This window comes from Macaca thibetana, chromosome 16, assembly GCF_024542745.1.
Source record: "Macaca thibetana thibetana isolate TM-01 chromosome 16, ASM2454274v1, whole genome shotgun sequence".
NCBI lineage: Eukaryota > Metazoa > Chordata > Mammalia > Primates > Cercopithecidae > Macaca > Macaca thibetana.
Genome location: NC_065593.1, coordinates 54,859,728 through 54,875,939, shown reverse-complemented (window position 1 = coordinate 54,875,939; position 16,212 = coordinate 54,859,728). Strand labels below are relative to the sequence as shown.

Genomic DNA, 16,212 nt, shown 5'->3' with positions numbered 1-16,212 from the left:
TCTGGGGGTTGTGAGTTCATTTCAGTTTAACTTCCAGAGGGCAGTGTGAGTTCTAGGACTTGGTCTTAATCACTGTCTCCATGGACCACCTGCCCATGGTATGTGGTTCCCCTCCCACAGTTATGAGTACAGGCAGTTCATTTGCCTGGCATAATGAGGACAGGCTGGACAAAGTCTCATCCTTCTGAAAGTGGCCCAGGGACCTTGCGTCTCACTCCTCAGCCACACTCCTCACGGGGATTCAGCTGTTGTATATGGTGTCGTGAACCCTTTAGTAATGCAAGGTGGCATTCCTCTGTCTTGGGTCCCTGGTGGCAGTTGCAGCTCTGGTATAGATCCTTAGTCGGTGATGGTTTCCTTCCACTATAAAGGGCAGGGTGCTGGCCAGACATGGACCCTGCCTGAGTGAGCAGGTTGTAGGATGCTGGTGGGAAAAAGGGAGAGAAGGGGGCCAGGTGCAGTGGCTCACGCCTGTAATCCCAGCATTTTGGGAGGCTGAGGCAGGTGGATCACCTGAGGTCAGGAGTTTGAGACCAGCCTGACCAATATGGTGAAACCCCATCTGTACTAAAAATACAAAAATTAGCCGGGCATGATGGCATGAGCCTGTTATCCCAGCTACTCAGGAGACTGAGGCAGGAGAATCACTTGAACCTGAGAGGCAAAGGTTGCAGCGAGCTGAGATCATACCACTGCGACCCAGCCTGGGTGACAGAGTAAGACTCCATCTCTGAAAGAAAAAATGGAGAGAAGAGAGAAACAGTGGTGTTCGTGCGTGCACTCTCTCTCACACCCTCTCCCCTCTCCCCACCCACCTGGGGCCAGGAGCACACAGCCTCAGAGCTCTGTCCAAGCCCATGTGCAGAAATTCTGAGGAACCTACGTTTCCACTGTTTTTCCCAGTTGCTTAAGAGAGTAAAAGGTGTTCCCTAGTTTCATTTCCTGGCAGCTATGCTCAGTGGACTGTATCTGAACATTTCCTAGCAGTCTCTTTCCTCAAAGGAGAGAGAAGCCCTCCCCAGTGAATGTCCATAAACCTTTTTTTTTTTTTTTTTTTTTGAGACAGACTCTTGCTCTGTTGCTCAGGTGGGAGTGCAATAGCTCTATCCATCTCGGCTCACTGCAACCCCTGCCTCCGAGGCTCAAGCAATTCTTGTGCCTCAGCCTCCCGAGTAGCTAAGATTACAGGCATGCACCACAATGCCCAGCTAATTTTTGTATTTTTAGTAGAGACAAGGTTTTGCCATGTTGGCCAGGCTGGTCTCAAACTTCTGGTCTCAAGCAGTTTTCTCACCTCAGCCTCCCAAAGTGCTGGGATTACAGGCATAATCCATCACGCCCATCCTGAATGTCCACAATCTTAAAATTTACATTTGTCTCCTTCCTTCCAGTCCACTTGACCCACCTTTGTTATTTTATGTTAAAGACATTGGGATGGTCATTATTTATACCCTCATCTTGTATGACTCTGGGCCAGGCACTTGCTGGAGATATCAAGAAAACCATTCCAAACAGCCTTATAGGTGCTAGAATGAGGGTAAGCACAGAATATTGTGGGATCCCCTAACCCAGCTAGGGGGTGGGAAGGGGTGGAGGCTGGGGAAGGGTGAGAGAAGCTTCCAGGTGGAGGTGATGGATGTCTCCTGAGCTGAGTCTTCAGGGACAGTGCCTTCTCCCGCCAGAGGCTGGAGATCACACAACTTCCCAGGTATATGTGAGGCTGCCAGGACAGCCACATGGTTGCCGGGGAGCTGTTTCTTCCACCCGTTTTCCTCAGGGAGGTCCCCCAGGTCTTGATGACCTAGGCAGGCTTTGCTCAGAATCTAGTGTTGTGGATGGTCCCCAGTGGCCGCCCTGACTGACACATCATCTGTCACTGGCAGGGGGAAGCACCTGCCAGTTCTGAAGGCCCCATGGAGGAGTCTCTGGGGACCTAGTTCTGTGAGCCACCCCCCAAGTCGCCTGAGTTAAAACTTGCCACCCTTGGCTTGAGGAGTTGTATAGCATCTGAATGGATCCAACTGTCCAAAGCAACCCTTCCCTGTTTACAAAGCAGGGAGCACAATCTGGATTCAGGGACCGGAAATAGCGATGTCAGGGTGAGGTTAGTGGCACTTAACAAAACAGTGGGGCTGGTCCCACTGTGTGACTCATTTCCTCTGTGTACACTGACACTTAGGGTGGCCTAGCCAGCTTCCTTGCCTCTGCCCTTCCATGTTGAGGCACAGAAAGCCAGGGAGGATTTGAAGTACTGGAGAAAAGAAACCGGAATCCACTCCCACAAGCCTACTCACCCCAGATGCTCCCCGCAACCCCATCTCCCCCAGCCAGTGAGCAGCTTCAGATTCAAAAGAGAACAACGAAGGGAAGGGGCAGGACCTGGCTGCCTGGGGTCGCAGGGGCCTGCACAGAAGTGGGCGGCAGAGGCAGAGGTGGCCAATGAGGACCCTGAGGCCTGCTCGCCGGGCCTCCCTCATCTCAACCCAAAAGCAGGACTGACAAACCCTAAAGCAGGGCTGAGAAACCCTACGTGCTGGGACAGCTGGATACCCACATGCAAAATAATAACACCCCTTCCTAACACCTTACACAAAACTAACCCGAAATGGATCAGAAACCTAAATGTAAGAGCTAAAACTATACAGCTCGTGGCAGAAAACACAGAAGTAAATCTTTGTGATACTGACTTAGGCAATGATTTTTTTTTTTTTTTTTTTTTTTTTTTTTTTTTTTTTTTTTTGAGACGGAGTCTGGCTCTGTCGCCCGGGCTGGAGTGCAGTGGCCGGATCTCAGCTCACTGCAAGCTCCGCCCCCCGGGTTTACGCCATTCTTCTGCCTCAGCCTCCCGAGTAGCTGGGACTACAGGCGCCCGCCGCCTTGCCCGGCTAGTTTTTTGTATTTTTTAGTAGAGACGGGGTTTCACCGTGTTCGCCAGGATGGTCTCGATCTCCTGACCTAGTGATCCGCCCGTCTCGGCCTCCCAAAGTGCTGGGATTACAGGCTTGAGCCACCGCGCCCGGCCTAGGCAATGATTTTTTAAGATACAACACCAGAAGCATAAACAACAACAAAAATAGATAAACTAGACTTCATCAAAACTAACAACTTATGTGCTCCAGAGGGCACACCATCCAGAAAGTGAAATGACACCTCACAGAATGGAGAAATTATTTGCAAATCATAAATCTGATAAGGGTCTCATATTCAGAATATATAAAGCACCTTATAACTTGTATTAGTTCTTAGGGCCGCCATAACAAAGTACCATACACAGGATGGTTTAAAACAACAGACATTGCTGGGCAGGTGGCTCATGCCTGTGACCTCAACACTTTGAGAGGCAAAGGTGGGCAGATCACTTGAGTCCAGGAGTTCCAGACCAGCCTGGCCAACATGGTGAAACCCCATCTCTACTAAAAATATAACAAATTTGCTGGACATGCTGGTGCTTGCCTGTAGTCTCAGCTACTCAGTGGGGCTAAAGCAGGAGGATTGCTTGAGCCTGGGCAGTCAAGGCTGCAATGAGCCCTGATTGTGCCACTGTACTCCAGCCTGGGCAAAGAGTGAGACCCTGCCTCAAAACAAAACAGGCCAGGCACGGTGGCTCACGCCTATAATCCCAGCACTTTGGAAGGCTGAGGCAAGTGGATCACCTGAGGTCAGGAGTTCAAGACCAGCCTGGCCAACATGGCAAAACTTTATCTCTACTAGAAATACAAAAATTAGCTGGACGTGGTGGCGGGTACCTGTAATCCCAGCTACTCATGAGGGTGAGGCAGGAGAATTGCTTGAACCTGGGAGGCGGAGGTTGCAGTGAGCTGAGATTGCACCACTGCACTCCGGCCTGGGTGACAGAGTGAGGCTCTGTCTCAAAAACAAAAAAAACCTGATATTTATTCTCTGATAGTTCTGGAGGCTCCTTCTGGAGAGTCTAAGGAAGAATCTGTTCCCGCCTTTCTTTTGGGTGTTGGCGTTGCGGGCGCTCATTTGCATTCCTTGGTTTGTAGACATGTCACTCCGGTCTCCCCTCTGCTGTCACACACGTTCATCCTCTGTATCTCTGTCTCCACTTGGTGTTCTCCTGTCTTCGTGTAGCTTTTCTCCTCCTCTTGTAAGGACATCAGTCATACGAGATGAACAGCCCATTCTACTCCAACATGACCTCATCTTAACTAATTACTTCTGCAAAGACTCTATTTCCAAAAAAGGTCACATTCTGAGGTACTGGGGGGTAGGGTTTCAACATGTCCTTTTGTGGGGGTCACAATTCAACCCACAACACAACTCAACAACAAAAAGACAGCCCCATTTTAAGACAGACAATGGATTTGAGTAGATTTGGATGGATTTGAATATATTTCTCAAGGAGAGAAATTGGAACCCTCATACATTGCTGGTGGGAATATAAAATGGTGCAGCCACTTTGGAAAACAGCTTGGTAGTTCCTCAAGAAGGGAAACACAGAGTTACACATGACCCAGCAAGTCTACTCCTAAGTATATGCCCAAGACAATGAAACATGTCGACACAAAAACTTGTGTATAAGTGATCATAGCAGCACTATTCATAATAGACAAAAAGTAGAAACAACCCAAATGTCTATCAGCCGATGAGTGGATAAGCCAAATGTGGTGGATCCAGACAATGGAATATTATTTGGCAATAAAAAGGAATGAACACTTACACATGCTTATATAACATGGATGCACCTTGAAAACCTTCCACTAAGAGAAAGAAGCCAGGCACAAAAGGTCACGTGTCGCAGGTTCCATCTATATGAGATGTCCAGAACAGGCAGATGTGTAGGGGCTGAAAGTAGATGAGTGGGTGTCTAGAGCTGAGAGTGGCCAGGGGAAATGGGGATGACGGCTAATGGGTATGGGGTTTCCTTTTTGGGTGAGGAAAATTTGCTAAACTTAGATGGTGGCGATGATTGCACAACTCTGTGACTAAGCCAAAATGATTGAATTGGACACTGTTTAATTTTTTTTTTTAGAGATGGGGTCTCATTCTGTTGCCTAGGCTGCGACCAGGCTGCATGGCTCACTGCAGCCTTGACTTACCCAGCTCAAGTGATTCTCCTGCTTCAGCCTCCTCAGTAGCTGAGACTACAGGTGTATGCCATCACACCCACCTAGTTATTTTTTGTAGAGATGGGTTCTCACTATGTTGCCCAGGTTGGTCTCAAACTCCTGGGCTCAGGTGATCCTCTCACCTCGGCCTCCCAAAGTGCTGCGGTTACAGGTATGAGCCACCATGGCTGGCCAAATTACATACTTTAAGCGGGTTAATTTTATGATATATGAGCCATATCTAGACAAAGACTTAAAAAAAAAAAAAAAAAAAAAAACTTCAGGCTGGGCATGGTGGCTCATGCCTGTAATCCCAGCACTTTGGGAGGCTGAGGCGGGTGGCTCACCTGAAGTCAGGAGTTCTAGATCAGCCTGGCCAACATGGTGAAACCCTGTCTCTACTAAAAATACAAAAATTAGCTGGGCATGGTGGTGGGCACCTGTAATCCTAGCTACTCGGGAGGCTGAGGCAGGAGAATCGCTTGAACCCAGGAGCCAGAGGTTGCAGTGAGCCGAGGTTGCGCCATTGCACTCCAGCCTGGGCAACACAGCGAGACCCCGTCTCAAAACAAAAAAACAAAAAAACTTTAAAACAAACAACTGCTGTCTTCTTTCCCAACAGAAAAACAAGAGCTGGATCTCAGAAGATGACTTTTACCGGCCTTCCCAGGAGCAACCCCTGGAGATTGCTTCAGACCACCCAATAGCTTCTTCCAGGGGGACTCCAGAGTCAAGGCCTGGTCTCCACAGGCATTTTTCTCAAGGACCAAGAAAAAGCTGCTCCCTAGGGGCATTAGACCAAGCGTGTGTACCTTCCCCAGGAAGAAGGCAAGCCCAGGCAGCCCCATCCCAGGGGCATAAGAGCTTCCGGGTGGTACACCGGAGACAGATGGGTAGGTTACTAGGAGGGTCCCGGGTGGGTCCCATCTGCAGGGACCAGGTCTTTCAGAAGGCAGCTCTGAAGTCCTGTTTTCCATTGCTAAAGAGGTAGTGTGTTCCCACAAGTACTATAAAACCTCATTCCAGAATGCCATCATAATCGTGCTCATTCAGGGAAGCATTTCAGGAAAAGTACTATATTGTCTCAAAACTGCCTACAGAGGACAAAAATACTGTTTCACCAGTCAAATAGGAAAATATTTTCCCTGAAAACTATGCAATTTATGATTATAGAAAACTCTTGATTCCACCTATAGCTCAGAGCACATCCGGTTCCATGAAGCCCCAGGTGTTTTAACTGGTCCTTCCAAAGCTGTTTACCCTCAGTAGTTGGTTTATGTAACAGCTCTGGGGGAGCTTAATCAAATCTGCTATTTGTTTTGTTTGTTTATTTGTTTTGAGATGGAGTCTCCCTTTGTCACCCAGGCTGGAGTGCAGTGGCGTGATCTCTGCTCACTGCAACCTCAGCCTCCTGGCTTCAAGCAATTCTCCTGTCTCAGCCTCCCAAGTAGCTGGGATTACAGGCACCTGCCACCATGCCCGGCTAATTTTTGCATTTTTGTTTTTTTTTTTTTGAGGCAGAGTTTCGCTCTTGTTACCCAGGCTGGAGTGCAATGATGCGATCTCAGCTCACCACAACCGCCACTTCCCAGGTTCAAGCAATTCTTCTGCCTCAGCCACCCGAGTAGCTGAGATTACAGGCATGAGCCACCACGCCTGGCTCATTTTGTATTTTTAGTAGAGATGGGGTTTCTCCGTGTTGGTCCGGCTGGTCTCGAACTCCTGACCTCTGGTGATCTGCCCGCCTCGGCCTCCTAAAATGCTGGGATTACAGGCGTTGAGTCCCTGCGCCCGGCCAATTTTTGCAATTTTAATAGAGATGGTGTTTCACTATGTTGGCCAGGCTGGAGGATCTGCTATTTGTTTAAGGTCTTCCAGTGCTTCCTTTTTTTTTTTTTTTCTTTGAGACGGAGTCTCACTCTGTCGCCCAGGCTGGAGTGCGGTGGCACGATCTCGGCTCACTGCAACCTCCGCCTCCTGGGTTCAAGCTATTCTGCCTCAGCCTCCCAAGTAGCTGGGACTACAGGCACCCACCACCACACCTGGCTAATTTTTGTGGAGACGAGAGGTGTTTCTAAAGATGGGAGAAATGACAGCGTGCATGTGTGCCAATGGGAGTCACCCAATAGAGAAGCAAGGAAACAGCAACAGAGGAGAGAGGGACTGCTTCTTGTCCTTGAGTAGGTTGCGGAAGGAGAGACCTCCTGCACAAATGGAGGGTTTGGCCTCACACGGAAAGAAGCACACTTGGTTCATCCCTGGCAACAGAAGGGAGGGCGTGGGTGTAGGGAACAGGGCATGTGGAGGTGATCTTTTGGGTGCTTTTATTTTCTCAGTGAAATACAGGACGCAAGAGCAGCAGTGGAGGTGCAAATGGAGATGTTCCTATCCAGCTTTCAGGGTCCCATGTGATAGGGCCCGTGGCTGGCCTGTGTTCTGGGGACAGTCACTGTCCACACGCACTGCAGGGCATCAGGCAGCAGATGCTGCCTTGGGCAGGACAGAGACAGGCCCGCCAATTAATGTGCTTTTTGCCTCTGCCTCCAGGACTGTCCAACCCGTTCCGGGGTCTCATGAAGCTAGGTACCGTGGAGCGGCGGGGGGCAATGGGCATCTGGAAGGAGCTCTTCTGTGAGCTCTCCCCGCTGGAGTTCCGCCTCTACCTGAGCAACGAGGAGCGCACCTGTGTGGAGAACTGCTCCCTGCTGCGCTGTGAGTCTGTGGGGCCGGCCCACAGTGACGGGCGCTTCGAGCTGGTCTTCTCTGGCAAGAAGCTGGCCCTGCGCGCCTCCTCCCAGGATGAAGCCGAGGACTGGCTGGACCGGGTGCGGGAGGCCCTGCAGAAGGTCCGGCCTCAGCAGGAGGATGAGTGGGTGAACGTGCAGTACCCAGACCAGCCTGAGGACCCCCCCGAGGCGCCCCAGGGCTGCCCCTCTCCCTCAGACCTGCTGTCGGAGCCCACGGCCCTCCAGGGCACGCAGTTTGACTGGTCGTCCGCCCAGGTTCCAGAGCCAGATGCCATCAAGGAGTCCCTGCTGTACTTGTACATGGACAGGACCTGGATGCCCTATATCTTTTCCCTGTCCTTGGAGGCTCTGAAATGTTTCCGCATCAGGAACAATGAGAAGATGCTGAGTGACAGCCATGGCGTGGAGACCATCCGGGACATCCTGCCAGACACGAGCCTTGGGGGCCCGTCCTTCTTCAAAATCATCACGGCCAAGGCCGTCCTGAAGCTGCAGGCCGGGAACGCGGAGGAGGCCGCCCTGTGGAGGGACCTGGTCCGCAAAGTCCTGGCATCCTACTTGGAGACGGCCGAGGAGGCGGTGACCCTGGGCGGGAGCCTGGATGAAAACTGTCAGGAGGTTCTGAAATTTGCCACCCGGGAAAACGGCTTCCTGCTGCAGTACCTGGTGGCCATCCCCATGGAGAAAGGCCTTGACTCCCAAGGCTGCTTCTGCGCAGGTGCCAACTTGCTCTGCTGCCACCCCCAGCCTGCCAGCCTCACTCCGCCTCCTGCGGATTCCTGATTTAGGCTCCCCACCCTTCTGCCTCCCTGCAAATGCCCCCATCCTTCCCCTAGGGATGAGGCCACAGATCAGGCTTGCCCTGCAGCTTCTGCTCCTCCCCAGCCCCCGCTGGGGCCAGTGCTCCGCTCATAGGCGGTTGGCCCTGCTCACCCATCCCTCTCCTGCCACCTCCCACTGATGGGCAGCAGGCTGGCTGCTCACTGCGCTGCTCAGGGAGTCCCAGCCCACTTCATTTTCTTCTTGCTCTACTATCCTGTTCTTTCAGAGCAGGGGCATGGTATGCTTCCACATATTTCTGCTGCTTTTATAAGTGTACACCCTTTTTTTTAAATTACAAAAATGGGCTGGTGCTATTCAGTGCTGTCCAATAGAACTCTCTGTGGTGATAAAAATTTCCTAGATCTGTGTGTCCAGTGCCATAGCTGTGAGACACATGGTGCTACCGGGTGCTTAAAGTGTGGCTAGTGTGGTTAAGCAATTGAATTTTCCATTTAAATTCATTTACATTTAAAGGGGGCACACGGGGCTCTTGGCTGCTGTGATGAACGCTGGATATATTGTTCTGCAACTTGGTTTTTTCCTACACTGTGGATGTTATTCCAAGTCAGTACATCTGCTATGTCTTCCTCATCATCAAGTCTAATACTTCTGTGCTGGGTACTGGGCCAGCTGCTTTATTTGGATTATCTCATTTAAGTCTCATAACAACCCTGTAGAGATAGGTGCTACTATTATCATCTCTTTTGATAGGGGAGGACACTGAAGCACAGAGCTGGTAAGTACCTGGTTGGTGTCTGCCACTAAGTTCAGACAGCTAGTAAGTGGCAGAGGCAGAATTTTCCTTTTTTATTTGTTTGTTCGTTTTAGTAGAGATGGGGTCTCCCCATGTTGCTCAAGCTGATCTTGAACTCCTAGGCTCAAGTGATCCTCCTGCTTCAGCCTCCCACAGTGCTGGGATTACAGGTGTCAGCAACCATGCCTGGCCAGAGGCAGAATTGGGACCTTGACGGTCAGGCCCCAGAGCCTGTGCTCATAGGCAGGACCCTAGAGGGCATCCCTCTAGAGTATTATTCAGGGGTGCGTGACATCCCCCTGCCCACATTCCATTGTTAGCTCCTCCCACTCCCCCCACCATCCGAGGCAGATGGTGTCCTATCACCATGGGACCCTCAGGTGACCTGTGAGGGGGTTGCCCTGCTGCAGAAGGCCAGAGCAAGAAGCTGAGCCTTGGTTTGGGAGCTGTCCTGTTGGCGCGGACTGGAGGGAAGCCTGCTTCAAGCTTCTGAAAGGAAGTGGTCTGCGGTTGGCCCCGGGAGGATGGGAGAAGCTAGGCAGAACAGAGCTTCCTGCAGAGAACACCTGCAAGCCTCACTTGGCCTCTCCCCCTCCTGCCCCAGCACTCACACTTTGCTCTTCAGCCTGTGGGGCCAGGCTCTGAGGGGGCCGGGACTCCAGGGCTTGCGAGAAAGGCTTTCTCGCCTGTGGGTGTGAATGCTGCGGGGGTAACTCTCACCATGGCTGCCACCCACCAGCAGGTGGGACTGTGCCACCAGGGAGTTTGGGTTTCCTTTCTACCCAGCAGGCATGGTTCAGTGGCAGACACCAACCACTGGCATCTGGGTTGTATTTCATAATTTGCAGGGTACTTGCAGAACCTTGTCTCATTTAAGCTTTGTAATAACCCCACAAAATAGCTGGTAGTAACTGAATTTTACAGTCACTCAAATGGAACTTTGAGAAATTAGATGAAGGTCAGGGTGAGGCAGCTGGTGAGCAGCACAGCCCGCCCTATGGTCTCAAGGCCCTGGGGACCCTTCTGCCTGCCCCTGGAGGAGTCGACACATGTTCAGAATTTGAGTCAGGGCCTCTGCTTTTTGCCCAGGGCACACCCCACTCCCATTCCCACTGGCCCCAGCTGTGGAGACGCCTCCAACAAGGGGGCCGAAGCCAGTCCTGCCCCACAGTCCCGAGGCATCCAACACTGTGCGGACTCCCCTGCCCCCTGCTGGCTGCCCATCCACTCCCTGTTGCCATCCCCAACCCCAGTCCCTGCCCCCCAGCTACTTCGCTGCTCGTCACAGCCCTTACTCTGCTGCTTCCATTCTGGGGCCCGAGTGGAGGGGTGGACCTAGAGGAGGCTGGCATTGCCAAGCCAGCAGTGGGGACACTGGACACAGGCAGCAAGGAGTAATGGAGCAGAACGCAGGCTCTGGAACCAGCCAAACCCAGATCTGAATGCCAGCCATGCCACTTCATCACTATGTGACCAGACAGATTTCCTAACCTCTCTGAGCATCCATTTCTTCAGCTGTAAAATAATGATAGTTCTTATAGTGTGTTGTTGTAAAGATTAATTAGTAGGGGAGTTCTGAGTGGTGGAAATACGAGTGGTTATTCTTGTGTTTGTACCTACCTTTAAAAACAAAATTAGCAGATCCTTTCCACCACAGCAGCTCCCAAGTTACTAGGAGCTGACTCTGGCCACACCACTCACTCTCTACCCATCTCCCCAGGCTGCTCCCGGCAGATCGGCTTCTCCTTTGTACGACCCAAGCTCTGTGCCTTCTCTGGCCTCTATTACTGTGACATCTGCCACCAAGACGATGCCTCAGTGATTCCGGCCAGGATCATCCACAACTGGGACCTCACCAAGCGCCCGGTAAGTCTCGAGCCCAGCCTGTCACAGCCACTCAGGGCTGCTGAGCGACAGAGGGGTGTTCACTCCTCTTTGCTGCTGCTGTTCGTCTGTTTAGAGGAGTTTGGCTCCTTTAAACAAGGGAAAGCGGGTTCGCTGGTTCAGGCACTGATGTGGGGGAGCTAACCAAGAGAAAAGCTTGGTGCCTGTCCACAGCCCTGGGCAGAGCTCCGTCGGTGGCTGTCTTGGTCCCCAGGAGGGAGTCTGAGGATGGTTTCCTGCAGCTACAAACATAACTGCTTAAGGTACCAGCAGATAAATGTTAGATAAACAGATAGATAGATAGATAGATAGATAGATAGATAGATAGATAGATAGATAGATAGAAAGAAAGAATAGATAGAATAGATTAGATAGGTAGATGGATGCATGGCTAGGTGGGTGGGCAGGTAGGTAGGTGGATGAGCAGGTGGCTAGGTGGATGGTTAGGTGGATGGGTAGGTAGGTAGGTGGATGAGCAGGTGGCTACATGGATGGGTAGGTGAATGGTGGATGGGTTGATGGGTAGGTAGTTGGGTAGATTGGTGAATGGGTGGATAGGTAGGTGGATGGGTGCCTCGGTAGGCAGATGGGTAAATGGTTAGGTGGATGAGTGGATGGGTTGGTGGGTAGGTGGATGGGTAGGTAGATGGGTAGATGGGTAGGTGAATGGGTAGATGGGTAGACGGTGGGTATATGGCTGGGTGGATGGGTGAATACATAGGTGGATAGGTAGATGGGCTGGCCAGCGAGCTGGCTATACCTTGGAGCAGTCATCCTTGCCTTTGCCAACCCTATGAGGCCCAGATGACTGCACCCCCCCTGCAGGCCCTGCATGGGCATATTTATTTCATGTTTTGAAAAGCACTTTTTCTGTGGCTCCCCCCATTATTAAGATAATACATGGTTATTGTTTAACATTTTAAAATTACAGAAAAGCCCAAAGACCAATCAAAATTCTGTGCCGTAACCCAGAGGTCACCATTATTAACATTTTGGGGTATACCCTTTTCTGTGCATTTATTGACATATGCATCTACTTTTTATAAAGTTGGGATCAGACAGGACTCATACTGCTTTATAAGAAGCTTGGTTCACTTAATATTATACCTTGGGTATAATACTAATTTTTTATGTTCACCAAATGCTTTTGAATAAGATATACCCTAAAGTCTTTCAGAAGTTTCCTTTTCTCCAGCTGAACTTAGCCACTTTCCTAGCTATGTTACCATGAGCAAATTAGCTTCAGTTTCCTCATCTGTAAAAGGAGGATTAACAACAGTGTCTGTGGCGGGGCTGTTGGGAGGGCAGGTGTGGCAGTATGTGCCTGTCAGTTAGAACAGTGTCCTTTCTCTCCCTGGGGCCTATCACACCTCCTGCCTATTCACCCACCCATCTACCTAATTCACTTGGTCAGTGTCTGCCTCAAGGGGTGCAAATTTGGTTTTCTTCCAAAGGCACAGATTTCTACTAAGACAGACACAAACACAAGGAAGAAGCTGCTTGCTTCTCTGGAGAGTCAGGGCCTGCCAGCTATGTAGTCCTGATGTGTGGCTGTGTCTTCATCACAGTGCAGGGAAGGTGACTCTTTCAGTCAGTTCTACCTCAGCCTCCACCTCCCTGGGATGGGGAAACCCCGCAGAAGTTGGCTTCATTTTGATTTTTTTGTTGTTTGCCTTGTCCCCACCTCTGCTCTCAGTGTTAAATATCTAACCATATAGAGGAAATTAAACCTCAAAATCACCAAAAAATGCAAACAGCCCTTTGATCATAAAACACGTTCACTATTTACAGGACCCTGATACTTCCATTGAGCCATCTCCTTATTCACTGCCCTCATCCTTGTGCCACTTCCTTCTCTAACTAGAAAAGTACAGTCCTTCTCTAGGCATATCTGAGAGCAGGAAATCCTCAGCTTGCTCTCCCTCTCAAAAATTGCTGGCCTAGGAAAGACAGGGAAATTCAAGATAGAAAGTGGCTGTCCCACGGGTTTGGGGCCTTATTGTTCACCGTTGCTGTTCTGGCTGACCCATTTGTGCTGAGGCCTGGCTGGCACTGACAGGATGTCAGCCCAGGGGTGAGGCTTCTCTCTGTCTGTCTCCTCCATTCCCACAGGATAGGAACAGTCGCTGGGGAGCACAAAGCCCCTGCCCATCTGCAGTGCTTGGCAGTGTTCCGCACACATTCCTGTGTGTTATTTCATCAGAGCCTCACCCAAGGCCTGGGGCCAAGTAATGGGAAGAACTGAGTTAGGGTTAGAGAAAAGCAGCTTGACCCAAGTCACCAGGAGTTTGCCATTGGGCTCGCCCTAGTTTGGGGGGCTGGTACCTCAGGGCCCCAGGCTACGGGAAAATAAGAGGTTGTCCATTGCTGGGGGAGGTGAGAGATGCTGGTGGAGCTGGGAGACAAGACGTCAGAGGTCCCCTCAGCCCCCAGATACAGGGGCAGGTCTCCTGAGGGCCAGTTTCGTCCCCCAGCCCTCAAGGGGACAACAGGGCCACACCAGGCACTCACACAGCAACTGATAGCAGCTCACATTTACTGGGGATGTGCCACCTGCCAGGCCCTGTGCCAGGAGCTCTCCTGGAATACCTCTTAATCTGAATTCAAAATAATCCCATGAGAGGCCGGGCGCGGTGGCTCACGCCTGTAATCCCAGCACTTTGAGAGGCCGAGACGGCTGGATCACAAGGTCAGGAGATCGAGACCATCCTGACTAACACGGTGAAACGCTGTCTCTACTAAAAATACAAAAATTAGCCGGGTGTAGTGGCGGGCACCTGTAGTCCCAGCTACACGGGAGGCTGAGGCAGGAGAATGGCTTGAACCCGGGAGGCGGAGCTTGCAGTGAGTGGAGATCACGCCACTGCACTCCAGCCTGGGCGACAGAGCAAGACTCCGTCGCAAAAAAAAAAAAAAGAAAAAAAAAAGAACCCCATGAGAAAGAAGCCTCAGTCCTGGGCTGACATCCTGCCGAGTGCCGGGCCTCAGCACTAAAGCAGCGGCAGTGAACGAAAAGGCCCCAAACCAGTGAGCCTTAGTTGCTCTCATTTTCCCCATTTTACAGAAGAGGAAACTGAGTCACAGAGCGGGATAAGTTTCACCAGGTCATATAGGTATAAAGTGGTGGAGGCAGGATTCAATTCTGTTCTGACTCCGAAGCCAGACTTTTTTTTTTGCCTACACAATTTATTAGAATTTGAAAACGTTGCTGGATATAACAATCAAATAAATCAATTTCATTTCTATATATCAGCAAACAAATTACTATTTTAAAAGATAATCATTTATAATAGTATCAAAAACAAAGCCACCAGAAATAAAATATGTAATGAAAGGACTAGTTAAGAGGTTAAAGATCTGAGCCAGGCCAAAGCCAGACTTCTAACCACTATGCACGTGTCGGCTGTGGAGAACAGCTCCTCCGTCCTTACAAGGCAGCGAGGCCACTGCAGGGGAGGGGGCTTCTGGTTAGTGCAGCAGCCTGGTGTTCAGAGATGACACCTCAGCTCAGACCTGACAGGTTCTGCGGGCAGGTTGTATAAGCCACGTTAGCTCCTCTAAGGCTCCGTTTCCTCATCTAGAAAACGGGGACAGGGACACCCTCCCTAACGGGTTGTTCTGAGGATGAAGGGAGAATGTGGTCAAGTTCCTGGCCCAGTGTTTTGCAAATAGTAGGCGCTTGATTACTGGCGTTGGTGTTAGGATCAGGGCCAAGGGTAGAACCTTCAGCACCCTGTCAGCCGGGAGAGACTGAGACGGATCACTCAGCTGCACACGGAGCCCCGGTGCTGCTGCTGGTGTGAGCCAAGGGAGCTCAGGGAAGCCTGTTGGTGAGCTGTGTCTGATCTGTAGCTTCCTGTGGCTGGAGCCTGACTCAGCCCGTCACCTGGTTCCTGAGTCAGGGCACAGAGGGGAGTGCCTGTTTCCTTTAGTGGGGGGAAATAGGGGCCGGGAGGACAGGAAAGAGTGGGAAGGATCTGTGAGGCCCAGAGGGAGGGGGCGTTACCAGAGCAGTCCCTCCCTCATCTCAGCATGGTTGGGGAGGGGCAGCGACCCTTGCCATTAAAGGGAGAGCGGGTTTGGGAGTCAGATAAACTGGGTTCAGAGCTTGACTGTACCATTTACAAGCTGGGTGACCCTAGCCAAATCTCCTGATCTCCTTGAGCCTCCATTTCCCATCTGTAAAATGAAGATAGCCTCTCAGGTAAGTGAGCAGGTCATGTGGCACCTGGCCGGGCAGTGCTCACTGAACAGCCATTCCTTCCCATCCCCAATGCCTGGTGGCACCCCCAGATCTGCAGGCAGGCCCTGAAGTTTCTGACACAGATCCGGGTCCAGCCCCTCATCAACCTGCAGATGGTGAACGCGTCTCTGTATGAGCATGTGGAGCGGATGCACCTCATTGGGAGGAGCCGGGAGCAGCTGAAGCTCCTGGGGGATTACCTGGGCCTGTGCCGGAGCGGCGCCCTGAAGGAGCTCAGCAAGAGGTGAGCAACCTCTACGTGCATGCGTGTGTGTGCACATAAACACACATACATATATGTACATGTACACACAGACACACGTGCACACACACACATAAATGTACACACAAATGCATAGACATGCACACACATGCACATGTGCACAAATGTACACACATGCAGGCACTCGTGCACACGGACACACACAGGGGCACAGCCCAGGGCAAGGCGTCCACCTGGAGGAAACCTGGGCAGAGATCTTCCCACTGGGCCTGGGAAATAATCACATCTTTTGGGGGTGACTTTGGGGTTTTGTTCATGTAACCATTTGTTTACTCAAAAACATGGACTGAGAACATGCTAAGCACTGTACACCTGGCGAGGCATGTGGGCTCCAACACTGAGCAGGGCAGAGCCAGGGCCGACCCACCGGAAGCCTCCAGCCTGACAGGGAAGACTGGTGGGAAAGT

General features: G+C 51.2%; 1 protein-coding gene across 2 annotated transcripts in view; it reads left to right on the top strand.

Moving 5' to 3' along the window:
• PLEKHM1 (pleckstrin homology and RUN domain containing M1) overlaps positions 1–16,212 on the top strand; it is a 57,243-nt gene that overhangs the window by 32,043 nt on the left and 8,988 nt on the right. For both annotated transcript variants that reach the window (XM_050763687.1, XM_050763688.1), the window contains exons 6-9: positions 5,695–5,965; positions 7,620–8,537; positions 11,116–11,261; positions 15,573–15,766. In XM_050763687.1, the coding sequence (XP_050619644.1) occupies positions 5,695–5,965; positions 7,620–8,537; positions 11,116–11,261; positions 15,573–15,766 (1,529 nt within the window). The remainder of the gene's footprint in view (positions 1–5,694; positions 5,966–7,619; positions 8,538–11,115; positions 11,262–15,572; positions 15,767–16,212) is intronic.